General features: G+C 35.1%; 1 protein-coding gene across 3 annotated transcripts in view; it reads right to left on the bottom strand.

Annotated features, from left to right (window-relative positions):
* Window positions 1-18,999, bottom strand: part of LOC148678112 (protein phosphatase 3 catalytic subunit alpha) — a 174,200-nt gene that overhangs the window by 16,483 nt on the left and 138,718 nt on the right. For all 3 annotated transcript variants that reach the window (XM_088631925.1, XM_088631924.1, XM_088631930.1), the window contains exons 7-10: window positions 17,403-17,480; window positions 14,234-14,328; window positions 5,795-5,920; window positions 1,008-1,079 (exon numbers count right to left, since the gene is read on the bottom strand). In XM_088631925.1, coding sequence (XP_088488051.1) covers window positions 1,008-1,079; window positions 5,795-5,920; window positions 14,234-14,328; window positions 17,403-17,480 — 371 coding nt within the window. The remainder of the gene's footprint in view (window positions 1-1,007; window positions 1,080-5,794; window positions 5,921-14,233; window positions 14,329-17,402; window positions 17,481-18,999) is intronic.

Raw genomic sequence — 18,999 nt, 5'->3', positions numbered from 1 at the left:
CCATAGAATTGAAAGAGGGTGTACTTTCTTTTTCACATCACTGTAAACCTTAACATGCACTCAGGGGCATCAGAAAAAAATACATACAAAAAACAGGCCAGTGTTATCAAATTATATTTTGTGCCCGATGTGCTGCTGTTGAAACTATGGACTGCTATATAACTATACTGAATACAGTACATACTGTAGGCCACCATGCAGCACAACTAGACCTTAAATGAGGAAATATTCGCTAAAACATATTGTGAATATGAATGAAAGTGAAATAAAAGAAAAAGACTAGTGTTCCTGACCTGAGGATGTAAACTAGCAGCACCAGGAAAGAAGACATTTTCTGGATTTATTTAGAAAGGGCACAGGCAGTGAACATCAGTCAGCGCCTACAATCTGCCTACTGATAGTGCAAAAGCATCCCACAGGCAGGATGATTTGAGCAGAGTCCCCTACTAAGAGAATGCATAGATGTGAGCTACTGTAGGTAACTGTGGAGATGGCTGGGATGCTGTGAGTAATTACCCAGAAAAGTAAACAAAGGTAATAGGTGCTATATGAAGCTGTAAAGTGATCATTATGATGGGAAACTAGTCCGGTGTTAAATCTCCTGGAGTTCATCCTGATATAACAAGCAGATACACACAGGCAAAATGTATGACTACATCTAGGCAGTTAATAGAAATGTTTTGAACCAGATGTTGTCTACTTATCCAGCAGCTCTAACGCATTGTTTTCTATGTGAATAGGATAATTAATGTAATCTGAGGACTACATGTAATCTGAGGACTACAAAGAGAGAACTTTGTGTGGAAAGAGAGCCCCCTTGTGGAGATCTTGCAAAGTAAAATAAAATCATGGTAACCTCAAGTCAAAATGGCCAAGTTCTTAATCCTACTTCCCAGAGGACATTTTTAATTATTTTCTTGGCTGTTCTGTATCATCTGGGAATTAAGTTAATCACGGCACAACTGATTTACTCAAGATTACTTTCATTAACTTTTTTTTGCACCCACCGTCAATCTCTTCATCAGTCGTCAACTCATCATTGGAGCAGATGCTCAAAACATTTACCAACATCTCAGTCACTGAAAAGAAAATAAAACAGAGTGTTAAGACAACAGGCAGGCTAGGCTCAGGCTCAGATAATACATCAGCACAGGTCAAAGTTTTTATTTTACATTGAATCCAAGTTTTTTGACACTCTACTCTGATAATTCTAGTGCTGGAGATCTCAAGTTGTTGCCACTGTATTTATGATTACCTCTTGAACACCTTCTCTGTCATAGCCTGTGGTGGTAAGATACACTTGTGTCCACTTCCCAACAGCACGGCCACTGTACAGTACCAGTAGCCTCAAATCTCTGAATAACAGTCTACCGTGGAAAGTTTTATAGCAAACGTCCAACAAAGACTATTGGCCTGCAGTCTTTGTAGAGGCCTCCAACATTAGCCTTGATCATGCATGCTACTACTAAATGTCTTCCTTGTGCTGCCTCCTTTTAAAACCCAGGGAAAACAGGGGTTTGCAGGCCTCTATAAAGCTCCACAGGCATGCACTGCCAAAGAGCAGAATGTACATTCACTTTTCTTGGATTTTATTTAAAGGTGGTGTAAATAAGTGTGACCCTTTTGTTTTCTGGAATTCAGTTAATAATTTAAGACAAGTCATGGTGTTCTGTGCAATACTACTATTAGAGTATATCATTTGTAGAATATTTTTTAAGATTGTGTACCTTTATTTTGGTGGCACACAAATCATACAAAATTGTAACTTTGGAACAAAGTAAAAATTACTTTGATCAGCTTGTCTACCAACTGATAATCAACAATACCCAGCAGCAAAAAAAGGAGACAGTTCCCCCAAGATGGCTTATTATAGCAATAATACAATATATATATTTTCATGACCATCCATATACTACTCTAATGGTATAGCCCTCACATTCCAAATATCAAGAGATTCAGCTTCCTTTTACAAATGTATAACTTTAATGACCATCAAATGAAACCACAGTTAGTAATGAATACATAATTAATTCTGTCAATCAATGTTTTCTGCTCCTATTTCATTCAACACTGAATATATCTGGAGAAGACTGTATATAAATTAATTTATAGCCACTCTACAATCTGCTCACCACTCAGCTCAATTACGGGTTTTTACTCAACACTAGACATGAGATGTGGAGGAGGTGGTATAGTAGGCTGTATACAATAAGCCTAAACCCATCTCTGAGTAGGAGGTATGAATAGGAAGAGACTTCTATAAAAGCTGCTTTAATATAGAAATGAAACAGAAGTCTAAGAGGTGAATGGCTGGTCTCTCAGTAATATGAGAGGTTCAGCTACTATCACCCTCTTTCTCTCACTACACCAGAATAGAAAAACAGCATCATCATGTGAGTGGGTCCCAAACTTCTAATAGCTTGGGAATTAATCTTGAAATACAGAAATTATTTGAGAACTGAAAAGACCAAATTTAAAGAAAAAATGGTCTTATTAATGGAAATATTTCCTTTTCTGTGGATCAACCATGTCATTTTAATGCATAATTTGGAATATGGAGAAAGGTTCCTTCAAGTGTAACATCAGTTTGCAGAGCAGTTTTGTCCTGGATGAAGCCTTTTATTTTGTTAAATAATGGCTTTAACTACCAAAACTTGTCAATAATTTGGATGATGCCAAAATCTGAGAGACTCAGGCAGCTGTCTTGGTTCTGTGTAAATATCTGTGTAATATTATGTAAATATTTGCACATATCAATCTGTGTATTTTGTCTGTTAATAAATACATAGAAGTTTGTGTCTTCTAAGTTGCTTCCTGTTTCCTGAAAATTAAAATTAAAATTATTTCCCTTCATTATATCAAATTTCCTGCTAGACAAGCTAATATTAGAGCCTGAATTCACAATTATTTACGAGCTTAATTTATAAACATTGACATTCGAACTCGACTGTCTAGGGTGAGCGGCTGATTTGTAACAATATTGAGCCAAGAAATATTGTACATTCAAATGCTGCCTCCTGTTCACTAAAATGTTTTAATTAAAAAATCCCAACACTATACTAGATCAGTATTGAGTTTAAGCTACCATTCCTTCTGAACTGCTAGTGAATAGTTCAGTATCTCCACTATGGTACAGTATCTAAAATGTCTATACACAGCAGTGGCAGGGGAAGGGAGGGACAGAAACCGAGGAATTTTATTTTAAGAAGGAAATAAAACATTTATTTTCAGACGGTTTCTGCACTGCTTTACTGCTGATGGCAAAGGGTTATGTCCAGCTGTGTTCACATATGAAATGCACACAGCTATTAGGGTTACTGCAGCTGAACAAATTTAGGAAAACCACAACACAATATACTGTATGTCCCACTGCATGATTTACAACTGTTTCATTCAGGCAGTATGCAATAATATTAACCAGGCTTCAAACCACAACAATACACTGTCCTATTCTCACACTTTAGTGATATAATAGGCTAAATTCTTAACATTTATCCTGATTAAAAAAAAGTTTAAACCAGCTACACATCTAATATTTAAGGTACTGTATATAATGGAACTGTCATGTTGTCCTGGAACTTCAAAAGTGGTGGAAAATTACTGGCAAATGTCAAGCAACCACTAAAGGCCAGTATGCAAATGAAAGTCAGAGCTGGCAGTAAAGTTGATGTTTTAATGGCTTATGGAATTAAAATGAATATGACACTCAATATTTATTTACTGAGAAGCACTGAAACACAGCAAATGCTACTGCTTCTAATAATTGATTGTTTAAACCATTTGTTCAATAAAGATATGGCAATGTAAAATGTTGTGTGTGTTGTTTGTTAAATAAGACTGTCTTTATTTATTACTATGCCTTAGAAGAAGATCAGATCACATTTTAGGAGTCATTCATGCAGAAATCCAGATAATTCCTAAGGGTGTGCACATGTTTTCTCACAACTGTATGACTCAAAAACATGACTGAATTGCTAGTTTGGCTTCACAAACCTGTTTCATGAATTGGAATTCAGTCATCACCAATGGGAAAGTGATTACTATGCGAAATCTGCTCAATGGGGCCCCTGCAAGAGCACTGTAGTCCACCTTTCTTTGTCTAGAAAATATGGCAATGGAGCTCCATCTATACAATTTTTTGAGCAAGAACTGACTGACATTATTCTTGTTCGGGTGCCAAAGAACGCTCCACTGCTGAAAAGTTGTGTTTCTTTTCTTCTCTTTTCAGCATGGAATAAACCTTTACTTTTCTTTTACTTGTTTTTTTACAGTTTTTTACAGGCTGCTGACACAGCCACCTACTTGAACTATAACATATTATAGTAATGTAATGGTACTGCTTCATAATACAGAATCACTAGTTACACTATGGTTCATGAAGACATTTCAATACCAGCAACTACTGCTGCATGCTGTACTGTTGTGCATTTGATACATAAACTTTGATTGATTGAAGAAAAAATAAACTGATAAGAGTTACATAGACAGTTCTGTATCAAGAAGCCTTTTATCACCATATTAGAGATACATCTAGAGATCAACAAGAGGGACTGTGCAAAGTTCATCCAAACACCTCTGTGTCTGCAAACTGATATGTAAGCTACACAACAAAATGGGTAATAATATACAAAAATGCAAGTGCTTAAAAACACTGGACACTAGAAACAAAAAGTAAAGAAAATATGTAATTACAATTATGGACAATAATTGGAACAATGTTGGTAAATAATATGGAAAGGGGGCAATATAATAACCAAATCAGTAATAGATTATTATATTGCTGTGTCAAACAACTTCACTGAAAGCATTGGACACATAATATCTTATTTAAACATTGATCCAGTAGCAAGGAAATAAAAAGCCAATTTAGCAAGCACAGGAACTGCACATTTCTGAAAGATTTGGATCTCTGTTTCTCTGTCCAGCTGCTGACAAAAGAATTGAAGTTCTTTTCTTTTAAATGAATCATTTGCTTTGTGTCATGATTAGAAAAATAAAAATGTTCACTGTGTATTTTAAAGCTGTAGGCTAAAAAAATGAGTTGAATTATATGATAAATCTCCTTTCTCCTGACAACAGCCTTAATTACCTGAAATTGATTTCTCACTGCATTACCATCAGAAAAGAAAATTGCTCCCATATTTCACTGCAATACCTCATTGACTGAACAACACATATATACATTTATCATGACACAATTACAATTATCATGACAGACAGATGCATTAAATCAGATAAAAATGGAATAAAACAATATTAAACCTTTCCCCCATTGCCAAGCCCATACTGTTTGTAGTTGAGCATTAGAAACTGAGAGTTTTTCCATGCTGGTAAAAAAAAAAACATTTCTGTCATCACATTTGTTAAAAATCCCTTTCAGCAAATGAAAATGAAGGAAAAGGGGGCATTTTTCAGGTTTTCCCTTCCATCTTGTAATGCAACTACTGTGCAAGTTTATAAATCATAAGTAAATACAGCAAGGCACTAAGAGCCCCGCTAAAATATATGTCAGGTTTTATGAATAACACACACTCTTAGTTTTGGATATTGGATTAAAAAAATGGATGACTAAAGTGCTTTGATGGTGACAGGAAATTGTCTGGTACTTCCTGTGACATACAAAGAGTAGCAAGCCACTCAAAAATAGGTAGGTTTCACCGAATAAGCATGTAAACAATGTACATAACCTACAGGAAGTGTGAATGGCTGTACTGCTATTCTTTATAGTGAAACAGTTAAAAACAAGTAAGCTTTTTTCTGTGAAAATGTGATACCTTTATTAATTTCTACTCACCTTTTTCCCCAACAAATGGTAATGACCAAGTGAAAACATCCATGAAGTTGGGAAGCCAGTAAGGATGGGGAGAGCAGTTGAACTGTCGGATATTCATTACATTGTTCTCATATTTCAATACTGCAGCTGGAAATGGAAAAATAAAGAGGAAAAAAGCTGACTCAGGGTTAGGAATAAGCAGAAGGAGATTTCTATTTTGATTGATGTCTGCCGCACTCGGTTTAACGGAAACCCAAGCCGTTTGTTTTTCCCATTTGTCACTAAGTCATAATCTAAGCAATCTTCAGATAATGATGAGCCTTCTCCATTTCTTCAATAAGATGAGCAAAATAGCTGCTTTCTTTATAAACTTTTTCCAACCTGAGAATACTATTTTTATACTAAATTACTAATACTAATTTAACTAAAAATGTATGTGGATACTTGCACAATAATACTGCTATTTATCTTTTGCCATTTTAATTTTATAGTAGAAAGTATTTTAAATTATCCATCAAAACATAAGGTCAGACTTAAATTCCTCATAGCCCTCCATAATCTAAATAGGCTGTTTTATAGCTGGAGCTCTACTCTGTAACAAATAGACAATAATTCATATACTGTATATATATATACTGTATACACATACTCGTATATTACAAAAATGAGCCATAAAAGGTGGGCACAGGGCCCATTTGTGTAACTATTTATGATTCACAACATACAAATAACAACCACATGAGCTGGTAATTCATTATTTTCTTCCCAGAACTTTGTTTGGCATTGATTACAATCCTTTGCTACTTTCAAAAATCAATGAACTAAGGAAAGTTTTTATAAACAGCACTTGGCTCAGCATATATCAAGATGGAATTGTATTTATTATCTGGCAAGAAAGTGTGGTTGGTTTCCAGAGTGAAATATGAAGAAGAAAAGACTAGTAATCATTTCTGGAATGCTCCATTGGAAACCCCCATACACTCCAAAATGTCCATGTACATTTGTAGCAACAATTTCCTTAAAAAACTAATTGCATTAATTTAAATCTGAAGTTTTTTTTTCTACTAGGCAAAAAAACAGCCAAGGATGTGGGTTTAAAAGAGATAACTGCACCGAGGAGAATTTGTAAAGGCATTTTAAAATGTTGTCTTTCAATATCCTCCAAGAGATTGTACTAAGAAACCATTTATACTCCTTTAAAATTAAAAATATATATAACCTGTCATAAAATTGACTATAACAGCTATCATTTAGATAAGTGTTTTATATTCTGATTTAATAACAAATGATCTGTGTATCAGATTTGCTCCTTATATAAACAAGACTTGTTCAAAATAGTTCAGAAGTTTATCAAAAGTTCAAAACTTTTAATTGACATTTATGTTCATATCATTTTAAATATTTAATTCTGATCCCTTCATGATAAATGAAAAAAACAATCTTGCAAATATGCTCAAAAACGTTTAATTACTGACATTTTGTTACATTTATTTTTTCAGTAATTCTCATTTGGAAATACATCATAGTAACTTCCACTAAAAACACCACAATTGTATTATCTAGAGGACAATACATTTGGAGTGCAATAGAGTTATTACAGTATAAGTAATTGCTTGGCTTCTTTTTATGGAATCGTCAGTTTGATGCTATACTATGATGAGAGCTGATGACTTTTGATTAAACAAAGTGGATTTCTGCTATTCCATCAAGGAATGCATAAAGTACTTTGGTCAGTCACTGGTAATGTGGCTCACGGACTGTAGCTCACCACATTCGCAGAAGAGTTAGTCCTTAATTCCTCATTTATGGAGTAAACACACACAAAAACACTGGCACAATGAACATGAAACAAGCTAATTCCCTTACTGTATTACTTATCACTTATACTGTATTGTGAAAAAGCATTTCTATGTTAATACCACATCTTAGATGTACAGCAGTCATTCTTTCACAATAATAAATGATAATTAAGATTCTGAAGTGAACTATCTCATTAAAGATGATATGGTTCCAAAGCTTATGTCAGCTATTCTGTTATGGATTACAGATTTTAATGCAGACTCATTTACAACATGCATGGCCATCTATTTTCTTCTTTTCCCTTCTGAGCCTAAAAGTTATAGTAAATGTCAGCAAAAACCACAGAAAAGAAAAATGTTGACTGCAGACCAGTGAACTCAATATTTGGTGGAAACACCTCTGGCAGCATTATATCTGCAAATACAGTATATTTGGGTAAGTCTGTACTATATATGCACACTGGCACAGTGAAAACTTTGCCTTTTTTTCATAGCAAATTTGCTCAAGCTCTTTCATGTTGTTGGGGGGGTCACTTATGGACATCACTTTTAAAGTCTTTCCATTAATTCTCCATAGCAATGAACTCAGGACTTTGAGTCACCCAAGGACATTCACTTTCTTATTGCTCTCCAGTGTAGCTTTGGCCTTGTGCTTTGGATCAGTGTCATACTGAAAGGTGAATTTCTGTCCCAGTTTTAATTCTGAAGCAAGTTTTCCTCTAAGATTTGCCAGCACTTTTCTCCATCTATATTTCCCACCAGTCTAGACAAGCTTCCCAGTCCCCGATGGTAAGCAAAACTATAATTTAATGCTGCCACCATCATTTTATTTAATGTGTTATACCTATCTCTCTATCAACTTGATCCCTGAGTTGTTTTGAAAACTTCTTGGTCTTAATGGTTGACTTTACTTGCAATTTCTATCTGACTGAGGAACCTCACAGAGACATCCCATTGTGTAGCTCATAAACTAATTTTGTACAGCTAATTTAATTTATGTTTGTCACAGCAAAGGGTTTGAATACTTATTCTTTTCTCTTTTTTTTCCTATGCATATGTGGCGTAGGCTGTGTATATACCACACCATATATTACAATACCATATATTAATTTCTCCTTCAAAGTGACATGACAGCAAAGTCAAAAACAACAAAATGTGAAAACTGTGAAAAGGTCTGAATACTTTTGCGATATCCTGTATAATATTAAATTGGGCACCTATTTTCTTTTCTCTTCTTAGCCTAAAAGTTATTCACTTCTCAATGTGATTCAAAGTCAAGCTCCTTCAAGAGTTTTTACTTAAAAAAAGTATACTCATTTATAAAACTGCTGGCTAAATAAAAAAAAACTAGCACAACCTAGTAATAATCACAAAGCATTATCAAAGGGAAACAGCATGGAAGTCTACACTGATTATAATTTACAGGTTCTCAGCTCATATATTATTTGGTGTTTAGTAAATGTAAATGACAAATAACAAACCAAAAAAAATCTAATCAGGAAACAATTTACAACACAATGTACACAGTAATCCAACTGACCATTTTCAGTGCTAAAAAACAACACAAGAGGTCTCCAAACATTTGGCAGAGACTTTCACTGCTCTACTGAGAGTATTGTATTAAGCACTCAGTCCTTTGAGTATGTTTTTGGTCTCTGGCAGAATGAGAACATACTGTGCTTTGTAATGGATGATGCAGTGGAGAGAGAAGCTCTGCAGAGAAAATGACTTGATTAATTATTCACGTGGCAATTGTGGGTCAATATTGCAGAGGGACTTGCAAGGCTCTGATATTATTAAGAAAACTAGATTACTTAACTTCCTGTAATGAATTCAATTATCCCCCCACACCAGTTTTCAATGTAATTCCAATATATTAAGGGAAAAAAACACATAATAGGTCATACTACAACATAAATAACAGTGGTAGTAATTTGGTAGAAAATTACATAAATGTTGAAAACACAATAGTTGGGTTTAAACAGTCATCGCTGAAGAATGGAAAAATAAGTATGGAGAAAATTTACAAAACTTGATTTTTTTTATCTTGCTCATAATGTGCCTTTAGGAGATGTCTTTTGCCTTGTCAATGTCAGACAAATGGACAAATGTAAATCTTGAACCAGGTTTTCTTTCAACTCTGTAGGGTTCTGCATCATGTCAGTGCTCAGTGTTTTTTTGGAAACACTCTTGTACCATAAGCCACTATTGTTTTGTCTTTCCCTTTTAATATGAAAAAACCCTAGTTCTGTTTCTGGAAACGAAAGTCTGCTGGCATTATGTAAAGCTTACAAAACTGAAGAGGTGCACACAAACGATTTAGCTCTGTAAAAACCGCTAAGTAACATGCTCTGAAGTCTCAACTCTTTCCAGTCTTCAGTTCCCTAAAAATCTTAAATACACCATTTTTTTCCAACACACTGTTTTAAAAAACACTTAATTAAATGTTACATATTCAATGTGATCCACCAATGCGGAAATTCAGGATGGCTTAATTTGCAGCACAGTGGCATTTAATATTTTATAGACAAACAAGGGATGTATGCTTTTACAAGGGGCTCTTTTTCAGTTGAGAATTCCATAGGGTTATGATTACTTTTTACTACTCAAAGCTGCATACATAATGAATGGAAAAATGCTAAGCACAGTTTACACCATTAGTTTAACTATCTGCCTTGCCATTCATTCCACTCACTTAGCCTGCAGCTGAAGTCAACAGCCTTGATCTAAACCAACAGGAAACAGAGTGCAACCTACTAAACTTTAACCTGAGGTGTCATTGCATGTATAAATTTGATGCTCAGTCCCACCACAACTCAGGTGTTTTACAGTTACAAACAAGTCTTTCATACTGGGACAATTAGGAACATTACACAATCACAGGAACACCAACTGAGTATCAGAGGTAAAATGAAAACGTATAACCAAAGGGCAAGGCTTTCAGTAATAACAACCTTAATTCACTAGTTTAAAATTGCCATATCTAAAAGACCGCATGGAATGAAGAGTAAAACTAAGCTGTATACAAAATAATTTCTGATACACTAGAGAACAGCAAATCTGGCAGCAGTGTGATATGTTATAATCTCTCTAATTCCTTTCTTAATCTTTCAATTAATTAACACTTCTACACTTCCCATGGAATTTGTCTCGGCAATTTTCATCTGTTTGGACATATTCACACTCTTTACCTACAGGGTATATATTGTATATCTACAGTACTCAATGTTACTATCTTGATCATCATGAGAAAATTACCCCCAGTTGAAGTCTGCCCTCCAGATGTAAATTTGTAAAAGTATTTGTAAATTATATAGTTACGGAAACTCAGAAAGGTGGAATAGGTCTGCATATTTTGGAAAAAAGAAAATGCTTTAAGTCTTATAAGGATGTTTCTATTATCTATTCCATTTGCCTGCGTTTTTTTAAAACTGCTGGAGGGGGTTGAGTACCTCCAGAGATGAGAGATTTTGTAATTACTGTTTAATGTATTTTTTCAGAGGAGTGATAGCTGAAATTGTCATATACCTCACATCTTCTGTTTTACTTCAATCAATTTATATTACGAGGTTGAAGATTCCCTTGACATTCAATGTTTTTAAATCAAGTAATCCTTAATTACCACCAATCTCTGATTAATTGTGTCAAAATACAATTATCTTTTTTTTCAGAATCAGTGGATTATATATTCTGTAAATATATAAGTAAGCTATTTTCCTTACTCAGTTCCTATTTCAAAAATATTTAAACAAAAATTTTTTTTGCTGTTACACATTAGGTTCAGAATAAAGTTTGTTCTGTACAATTTACATAAAGCAAACCCGGAATGCAATTGCTTCTTTTTCTATCCTAAACTTCCTGAAGTATTTGAATCATTGGGAGGTGTTCATCTTGACATTTTAAGTGAAGGACATGTAAATTTGACTTTAAAGGACAAAAATATAATCAGATATAATCATCTCTAATTAAGCAAATGTCAAATAATTCATGAACTGACTAGAAGCCCCAATAATGGATACTGGGCACTAAAATAAATGTATCACTCTATTTATGAGTACAAGGATTTAGTATATCATCTTTTGTGGACTTTAGATACTGATTAGATGATCATGCACAACTCGTCTAGTGACTTTGTTGCTTTACCACTAAATTAGATAATCAGTGAGAGAGGTGACTGGGCAGAGGTCATAAGGTAATTTTTCTTGTTAACTGTCAAAACCTTGAGTAAGTGAAGAACGATGTACAGAAAAAAGAGAGCAGGTTTGGCTAGGACCGCTGTCTGGAATGTTTACAGCCAATGAAAGAGTGTGGCAGGTTCAGACAAGATAAAACAGAAGATGATCATATTAAAACAAGGAAATGCTGTGAGAGGGCCTAACTGTGACATTAATGCCATGGAGGCCCTACTCACCATAGCTAAACTGCCAGTGAACATGTACAGTATGTGATGAGCTGGAACATCAAATGGCATCTAAGGCTCAGAGATAAGTGAACAGGCACATATTTGTCCCCTATTTTTGAGAGGAAATTTGACAGAACCACACAAGATGGCATCTGCAATATGGTACAAAGCACGCATTACAGCTGTATGGCTTGTATTGCTTCCAACAAGGACACCATATGTTACTAGTTTGTGACTTTCACATGAGTCTCCTCATTGTTCATGTTTGTTGATGGCAATATAGTACTATTCTTTTGATGCTGAGTATACTGTATGCTCACCAAATTAAATATCCTGGTTGCAGACCCTATTGTGCTTAACAACAAATCTTCTACAATTAGAATGCTTTAATAGGTTCACAGTATGGTGTGTGGCTTTTGGTTAGATGGGTATGTTAAAGGATTATGTCAATTTCCCTCACGGGATCAATAAAGTATCTATCACCTAACATCAAAATGCCACTACTTACATCTGTTTTCCTTCCTACTTTGATATCTTTCATTGGTTTTGGAGTAGAATGTTAAAGAATTTCTAAATATTATGCTTTTCAAGAAAAATGCAGTACTTCTTGAAAAATTCCACTACAGAGAAACACCTGCCTGGTGCTAATCAATGTCTATTGATGGCTTTCACTCTGGCAAGACAATTTAAAAATATAGGCCAGAACAGAACTGAAGTTCAAGAAATTGACCCTATTTTCTCAGGTCACTGTATAAGGTGGTACTACCTGAATTAGTGTTGCTATTGCGTCATAGGTTTTGACATCTGACAGTGAAAGATAGTCTACAAGTCAAAGAAAACTAGGAATACAACCATGTAATTACACCATTCACAGTGCTGCTGAAATGAGGAATGGAATATTTTGTTTAAAACTCAAACTACCCAACACAGGGGTAGGCAAACCATGATGCAAGGGCCAAATCCAACGCCCTGGGCAGTTTATTCCACCCCAGGTGACATTATAGAATCGTTCATATTCAGCGGTGGTTTCAATTACAGCTGGCGAAAGCCTACAATATTTGTTCCTGCAATAAATTACACACGCACTAGATGGCACACTGCCAATACGTCAAACCTTTTCATGGAGAGGTAAGGGTCACCATTGTGTGATTTTGTTCAAAACGAAATCTGAACACCTTTCTAAACATGAATTGGGAAAAGAACTGGGAAGTTGGGAGCCTTGGTGAATTCCTTGATGTTGGGTTTTCAACAAAAAAAAAACAGTCATCCAAGTATTTTTCGACAATAACCCTTTAATTTTAAAAATAAAGGTTATGATAAAGCTGAACTGGAACTAGGGCCCAGAACTACATATTTTATATTGAAGCACATTTTGCACATTAAAATTTATGAGCTCAGAAGCCACTGTAGTCCTCTGGGCACTGGTTGGTGTACCTGGCTTTGATAACACTTAAGTAAGAAGTCTTCAGAAGAGCAATTTCTACGAGGGTAGTGTCTGGATTCCTAGAGTTTTTGAACTTTAATTCATGTACAGTATAACAGGGTTCACTAGTACTTAGTTTCCTTCAGAAGGTACAGTGCTTGTGTAACTTGAAGTTACAGCGCTCCTAGGAACACCTGGTCTTTTGGCATAGCCTGTAAGAGAAGTGGTGCACTGTAGCTCTGAAGCCAGAGAGCCCACACCTGGGAACGATTGAGGCTAGGAGGGCTCAGAACTGGGCCCATTATGCATGTTTCTACAGTATTGATATATTGCATACTGGTCTTATAACACATAATGGGCCATTAAAGACAAATAGTTTGTAATAATGTCATTTCCACAATGAGATTTAGAGACTCCTGGATATGCCATTTCGATTACTTCAGGTGAAATATGACAGAGAATGCTCTTCTATTCAGAAAAAAAAGATTTCAAATGTCATTGCTTGAATTAATGGCTAAATGTTTTAAATTTGAAAAATGTCCTTAGAATTTTTGTCATTGAAAATAAAAATGCTGTACAGAAAAGAGCTATAAAACTGTTTCATAGAATACAAGCAAGTGTTTTCATACCACTGAAAAACTGTTTACTTTTGTCTCCTTTAAAGGAAATTCAAAAGAACATTAAAATGGTGGCTACAGAAAACATAAAAAATAAGGAATATCTTGTTTATAGGGTTGTTTGCACCACTCAAACAAGATACACTATAATACTACATTATGTAGTATCTCTCTGCTTTCTCCCCAAATTAATTTTGTTAAGTAAAAAACTATACTTACCTTTGTTATTATACACATCTAGGTAGTTGGGTGCTGAGAAAATGGTGATTAGTGAGGGGAAGCCTGTTGTTTGACTCTTCCTGTACATACGATATCTGGAGAATAGAGAGGGTAATCACACAGGGGTCAGATCAATTACCAATGTAACGAATTGTTGAAAATCTCCCAGCTTTATTCATTAGTTTGTTCTATGAGAAATTCCCACTTTAATTGCAAGGTTTTTCTATATGTGAAACTTTGAAGCTCATAAATAATAGATTAAAAAAATCAATGAAGATCCAGAACTGAAAATAACCTCTTAAATAATGCTTTATCATTTGCACTTAAGATTACTGTGAAACCTAAGAATCAATATGAAATCTTTATGCACAAAACACTTCTGAAATCTTTTCAAGATCAAGCTACCTGATTACAAATATTAATTAAAAAATGTTTTAGCTGACCTACAGTTATATTACTTTGGTTGCTAGTGTGAAAACGTTTTTTTTAAACTGCATGGCTACTGATCACTTCAGGCTACTTAAAATAGTCAACATAAACATCACATTAACTGTACTTTTGAAGTATACGCAAGAGACTACATTAAGTCCCTCATTCTTGGGCTGAAAAACAAATCATTCAAGTCACCTCTTTCAGAAAGAATGCCATTAAAATTCACATTACAACATACTGAAGAGCTGTCTCCAATTCCCCTTGTATAATCTGTCCATTTGGAGGAAATAACAGCATAAACAACAGTTTGGAAAGGTAGGTGAACACTTTGATGCAGATTAATGAGTGTAGAGAGATTTTAAAGCTGGGAAGGAAAAATGAAGTATGCTTATTCCCTGCAATTATAAAGCACCCCACAGACCATTTTGCCTTTAGTTACCGTCTCTGGTATGTCTTTCTAGTATATATACCACACATTGCAGTTTTAGATTTGTTTTGGTATTTTTCTATTAATTGCTGGACTTAATTTGAGTCACATAGTACAGACATGAAGGTCACCCTCCAGTCACACTGACTATAGCTGTTGCTGCTGATGTTTTGGTGCAAGACATCTTTAGCAACCTAGTTTTTGAAGAACTGAATAAATCAACCAATTAATTGGACAAAATGGACGAAGATATCTAAGGCAAAGGAAAAATAATGAACTTTCTGTATTCAGTAGACATGTTTGATGACCAGATCCCTTCCCTCATGTTCCCTCAATCTGAAATAAATTCTAACAAAGTGTAGCTCTTCAAACAGTGTTGTCATTCCTGGTCCTAAATGGCTAGTGTGTGTGCCACGTATTCTAGGTCTCTTTAAAGCAAAAGCATCTGAAAAGCTGGAAGAAACTGCTATATTAGTCCAACTGTCAGTAAATAACTGATTTAGCTCATTTGGCGTTGATTTGGCATGAAAACACACCAGCGATACAGAATCAGGATTGGACATCGTTATTTGAAAATACATTTCTCAATTTGACTGTGTGCTACCGCTTTATGTTTTTTTTCATCTTTATGTAGAATTCTTTTTAGATTACTGGTTTTAGCATTATGATAAATCTTATCTCAAAACAATTGACAGGTGTTAGTTTTGACTGGAACTCCTTTTTTTATAGAATAGTGTCCTGATCACAATACTGGGGTTTAGGACCCACACAGACCCACAGACCACAGGGTGAGCACACTAACAGCTCTTCCAGTAGCAACCTTGGCTTTCCCAGGAGGTCTTTCATCCAGGTACTGGCCAGGCTCACAACTGCCTAGCTTCAGCAGGGTAATATAGCTGCAGGCTATATTATATCAATGATTTAATCTCACGATACTATACATAAGATTAAATCACTTTGGGTAAATAAAGGTTAAAAGTCCCAAAGGAAAGGGGAATGCTGTTGACATCCCAAAAGACTAATGAAGATGACAGAAGTAGGGTCCTGAGTTCCAGAAGACTCAAGAAGGCGGGGGGAGATTCTGGTTGTATTCCAAAGGTGGTGAAGGTGAGGGAGGTGAGGGAGGAAGGTTTGTGGGATGCCACAGTGGGTAGACCCTTGGGTTGTATGAATACTCTTTGGATCAGCTACCAGGGGATTAGAGCCCTGGACACAGTGCGTTGCTGAGAACTTTCCCTGGGAGAAAACATGGTTACTGATAATCCCAGAGGAGAATTATGCAAAAGTGAAAACACCTGGTGTTTTAGAAATATGGACTGATGATTATGAATACAGTAGAGACATTACAGAATCACAGTCTAATGGTTACAGGTAATGACTGCAGTAATGGCTTATGGTAATGGGTCTGCTCTTGGGTTGGTTGAAGAGTGATCATGTAAGGGTTTATGGTTTACAGGTTTGGGTTATGGTCTCTGTACTCTGGTGTATGGGTGGTGTATTAGTCAGGGGTTAACACGTGGTTGACCTAACACCCTGTAGGACCCTGTGAAGCTCGGAGTATCACCAAGGCTGGGTGTCTTCTGGTCCTGAAGTGTGCATGCTATGGGTTGTGGCAAAGTAAATATGGGTTACTGGCTCGAGAAACCAGCGAAACAAGAAAACTGAAGAGCAAAAACACCACAAATTTAATTCAAATACCTAGGGAACCTTAAGTCACTAATGCTGGAGATGAGCAGCTACTCCACCACATTTCTGGGATTGTATTTAATTTACTATTGAATTTGTGCAAGGCTGTCAAACATATTGTTTTTATTTTATGGTGCAGTACCTTCCGTAATGTACCATGAAAGGTGCTATATAAAATAATGGTTATTTCTTGCACTCTGGGGTATTTAATAAATGACAATATGCTGGGCACAGCATCCTGACAATGATGCCACTCAAGAACACTGCAGGTGCTGTTATGAATACTGTTTTTTATATTTCACAGAACACAAAAAAAAGGTAGAACATAAAATTAATATTCATATAAAAATTGAGTGGTTAGTAGTAACATCTAAAGTCTTCTGAAATAGTGCCCAACAAGTTTTCACTCACCTTCTGTAAAAATCCATCGGTATAATATTCTGCAAGCCAGTGAGAATCTCCTGGAATAAACAGTCTCTAGGCGCTAAATATGACACCCTTCTGTTTTAAGTAACTTTTTTCAGATATGTTTCATTGAATTAGATACTAAAAGTGTTAACTATGAATTAATTTATATTTCTTAATTTCTCCTAAAAACACCAAAAATATTCCAAAAATACATACCCAGCATCTTGAGCTTCATGGGCACGAATAACTGATAATAAATTATTGTGTTGTAAGAATTCACACACAGCAGGGTAACTACAAAACAAAAAGTAAAACATCTAAGTCAGTTAAACAATTTGTGCGAAGAATCCAATTCCCAGCTCCCACTTATTCTAGCAAATCTTTCAATGACAATATTTTGCTTCATAATTATGTTCATTTTGTCAATGCTTTACTTTCTGGAAATTTTTATTAAATACATTTTGTTTATTAGTTTTAAGGACATTATCTTATATTTTAAGCAATGTTTAAATTTTAAAACCCTTGAAAAAACAATTTAATGGAAACATATTTTCTAAACATTTTGCATTTATACCATTATACATACTATAGAGTGTTTACTATTGTCCCAGTCAAACGTCCTACAGAAAGGTTTTGAAAACAAAGGCAGATAAAACGAGCAGCTGACACTGTGTTGTCTGAGATTGTGTGCGGTCCGTGCTTTACTCCAGTGTTTAGCACCATGACATCAACCGACCATCTTTATTTTTTTGTGTTTGTGGGTAATCACCTTTAGATTTGTCTTACCAAACCAGAAGAAGGGAAAACTGCCCAGCTTGTGAGATTGATATGCAAACATGGAAGCCAAAATAAACTGTCAGCAACTCGAGGCAATACATTTGCTGGAATTGTCCACCCTACAACCTACAGTATATACTATATGAAGAAATAGATCACGAGCTAGAGTGAACCAAGTAATTTTTAAATTGATTTCTGTATTACCATGAATGAATCACTGACAGCGGCATAGCAACAATCATTGTGGCAACCATCACAACAAACACAAACCTGCTATAATGTCACCAGTTTTGTACTTCGGTGTTCCTTTGCTCTTGAACACCACTGAGGAAACAATGTCTTCCTCATATTACAACTAAATATATGTTGTTGTTGTCGTCACCAACAACAACAAAAAATAATAATAGTAGTAGTATAAAGTACTAAGCTCAAAGTGTGCTTTAAAAGATTTGGTGTCAAATTTGTCATTTTGAATCAAGGAATCCTTTGAAAAATTGCCAGGAAAAAAAGCCTCACATTTGTTTTCTGAATAATTCACTGAAATAACTTCTTTCTTGCTAGTGGTGTTAGGATGTAATGTTTTTTGGGAGCTGGGCAGGAATATGATATTGAATCTTTAATTGGGAGTTTTGTTCTCAGTGTGTTTTGCCATGCAGTCCCATGTGATTCAGTACTTGTGCAGTATGCAGTTTTAATTAATATCAACATCATCTGTATGCATTTTTTAAAAAGCAATGGAATAAAAATAAACTAACAGTAAACAAATGTAATCGATGAACTGTTCCTCAAATAATGCAGATACTGTTTAAACATTTAGCTGATACTACTAGTCACACATTTGACCCTCTACATAACTGGATGAAAAGCAAAAACATGATTTGTCCATAGAATATAACAGCATTTTTAATGAGAAATAAATATTCTTAATTTTCCATTTATAGTACAACAGGGGAAAGAAACTAAACATAACTACAGAACAGGCAAAACTGTTTTTATTCTGTTTAATATTGGAAATAAATGTTTGTTTTTTCACTAT

The sequence above is a fragment of the Lepisosteus platostomus genome, chromosome 1 (assembly GCF_059453375.1).
Source record: "Lepisosteus platostomus isolate fLepPlt1 chromosome 1, fLepPlt1.hap1, whole genome shotgun sequence".
In the NCBI taxonomy this organism is placed as follows: domain Eukaryota; kingdom Metazoa; phylum Chordata; class Actinopteri; order Semionotiformes; family Lepisosteidae; genus Lepisosteus; species Lepisosteus platostomus.
Note: the sequence above shows the minus strand (reverse complement) of the source record. Positions and strands in the feature narration are given on the sequence as shown.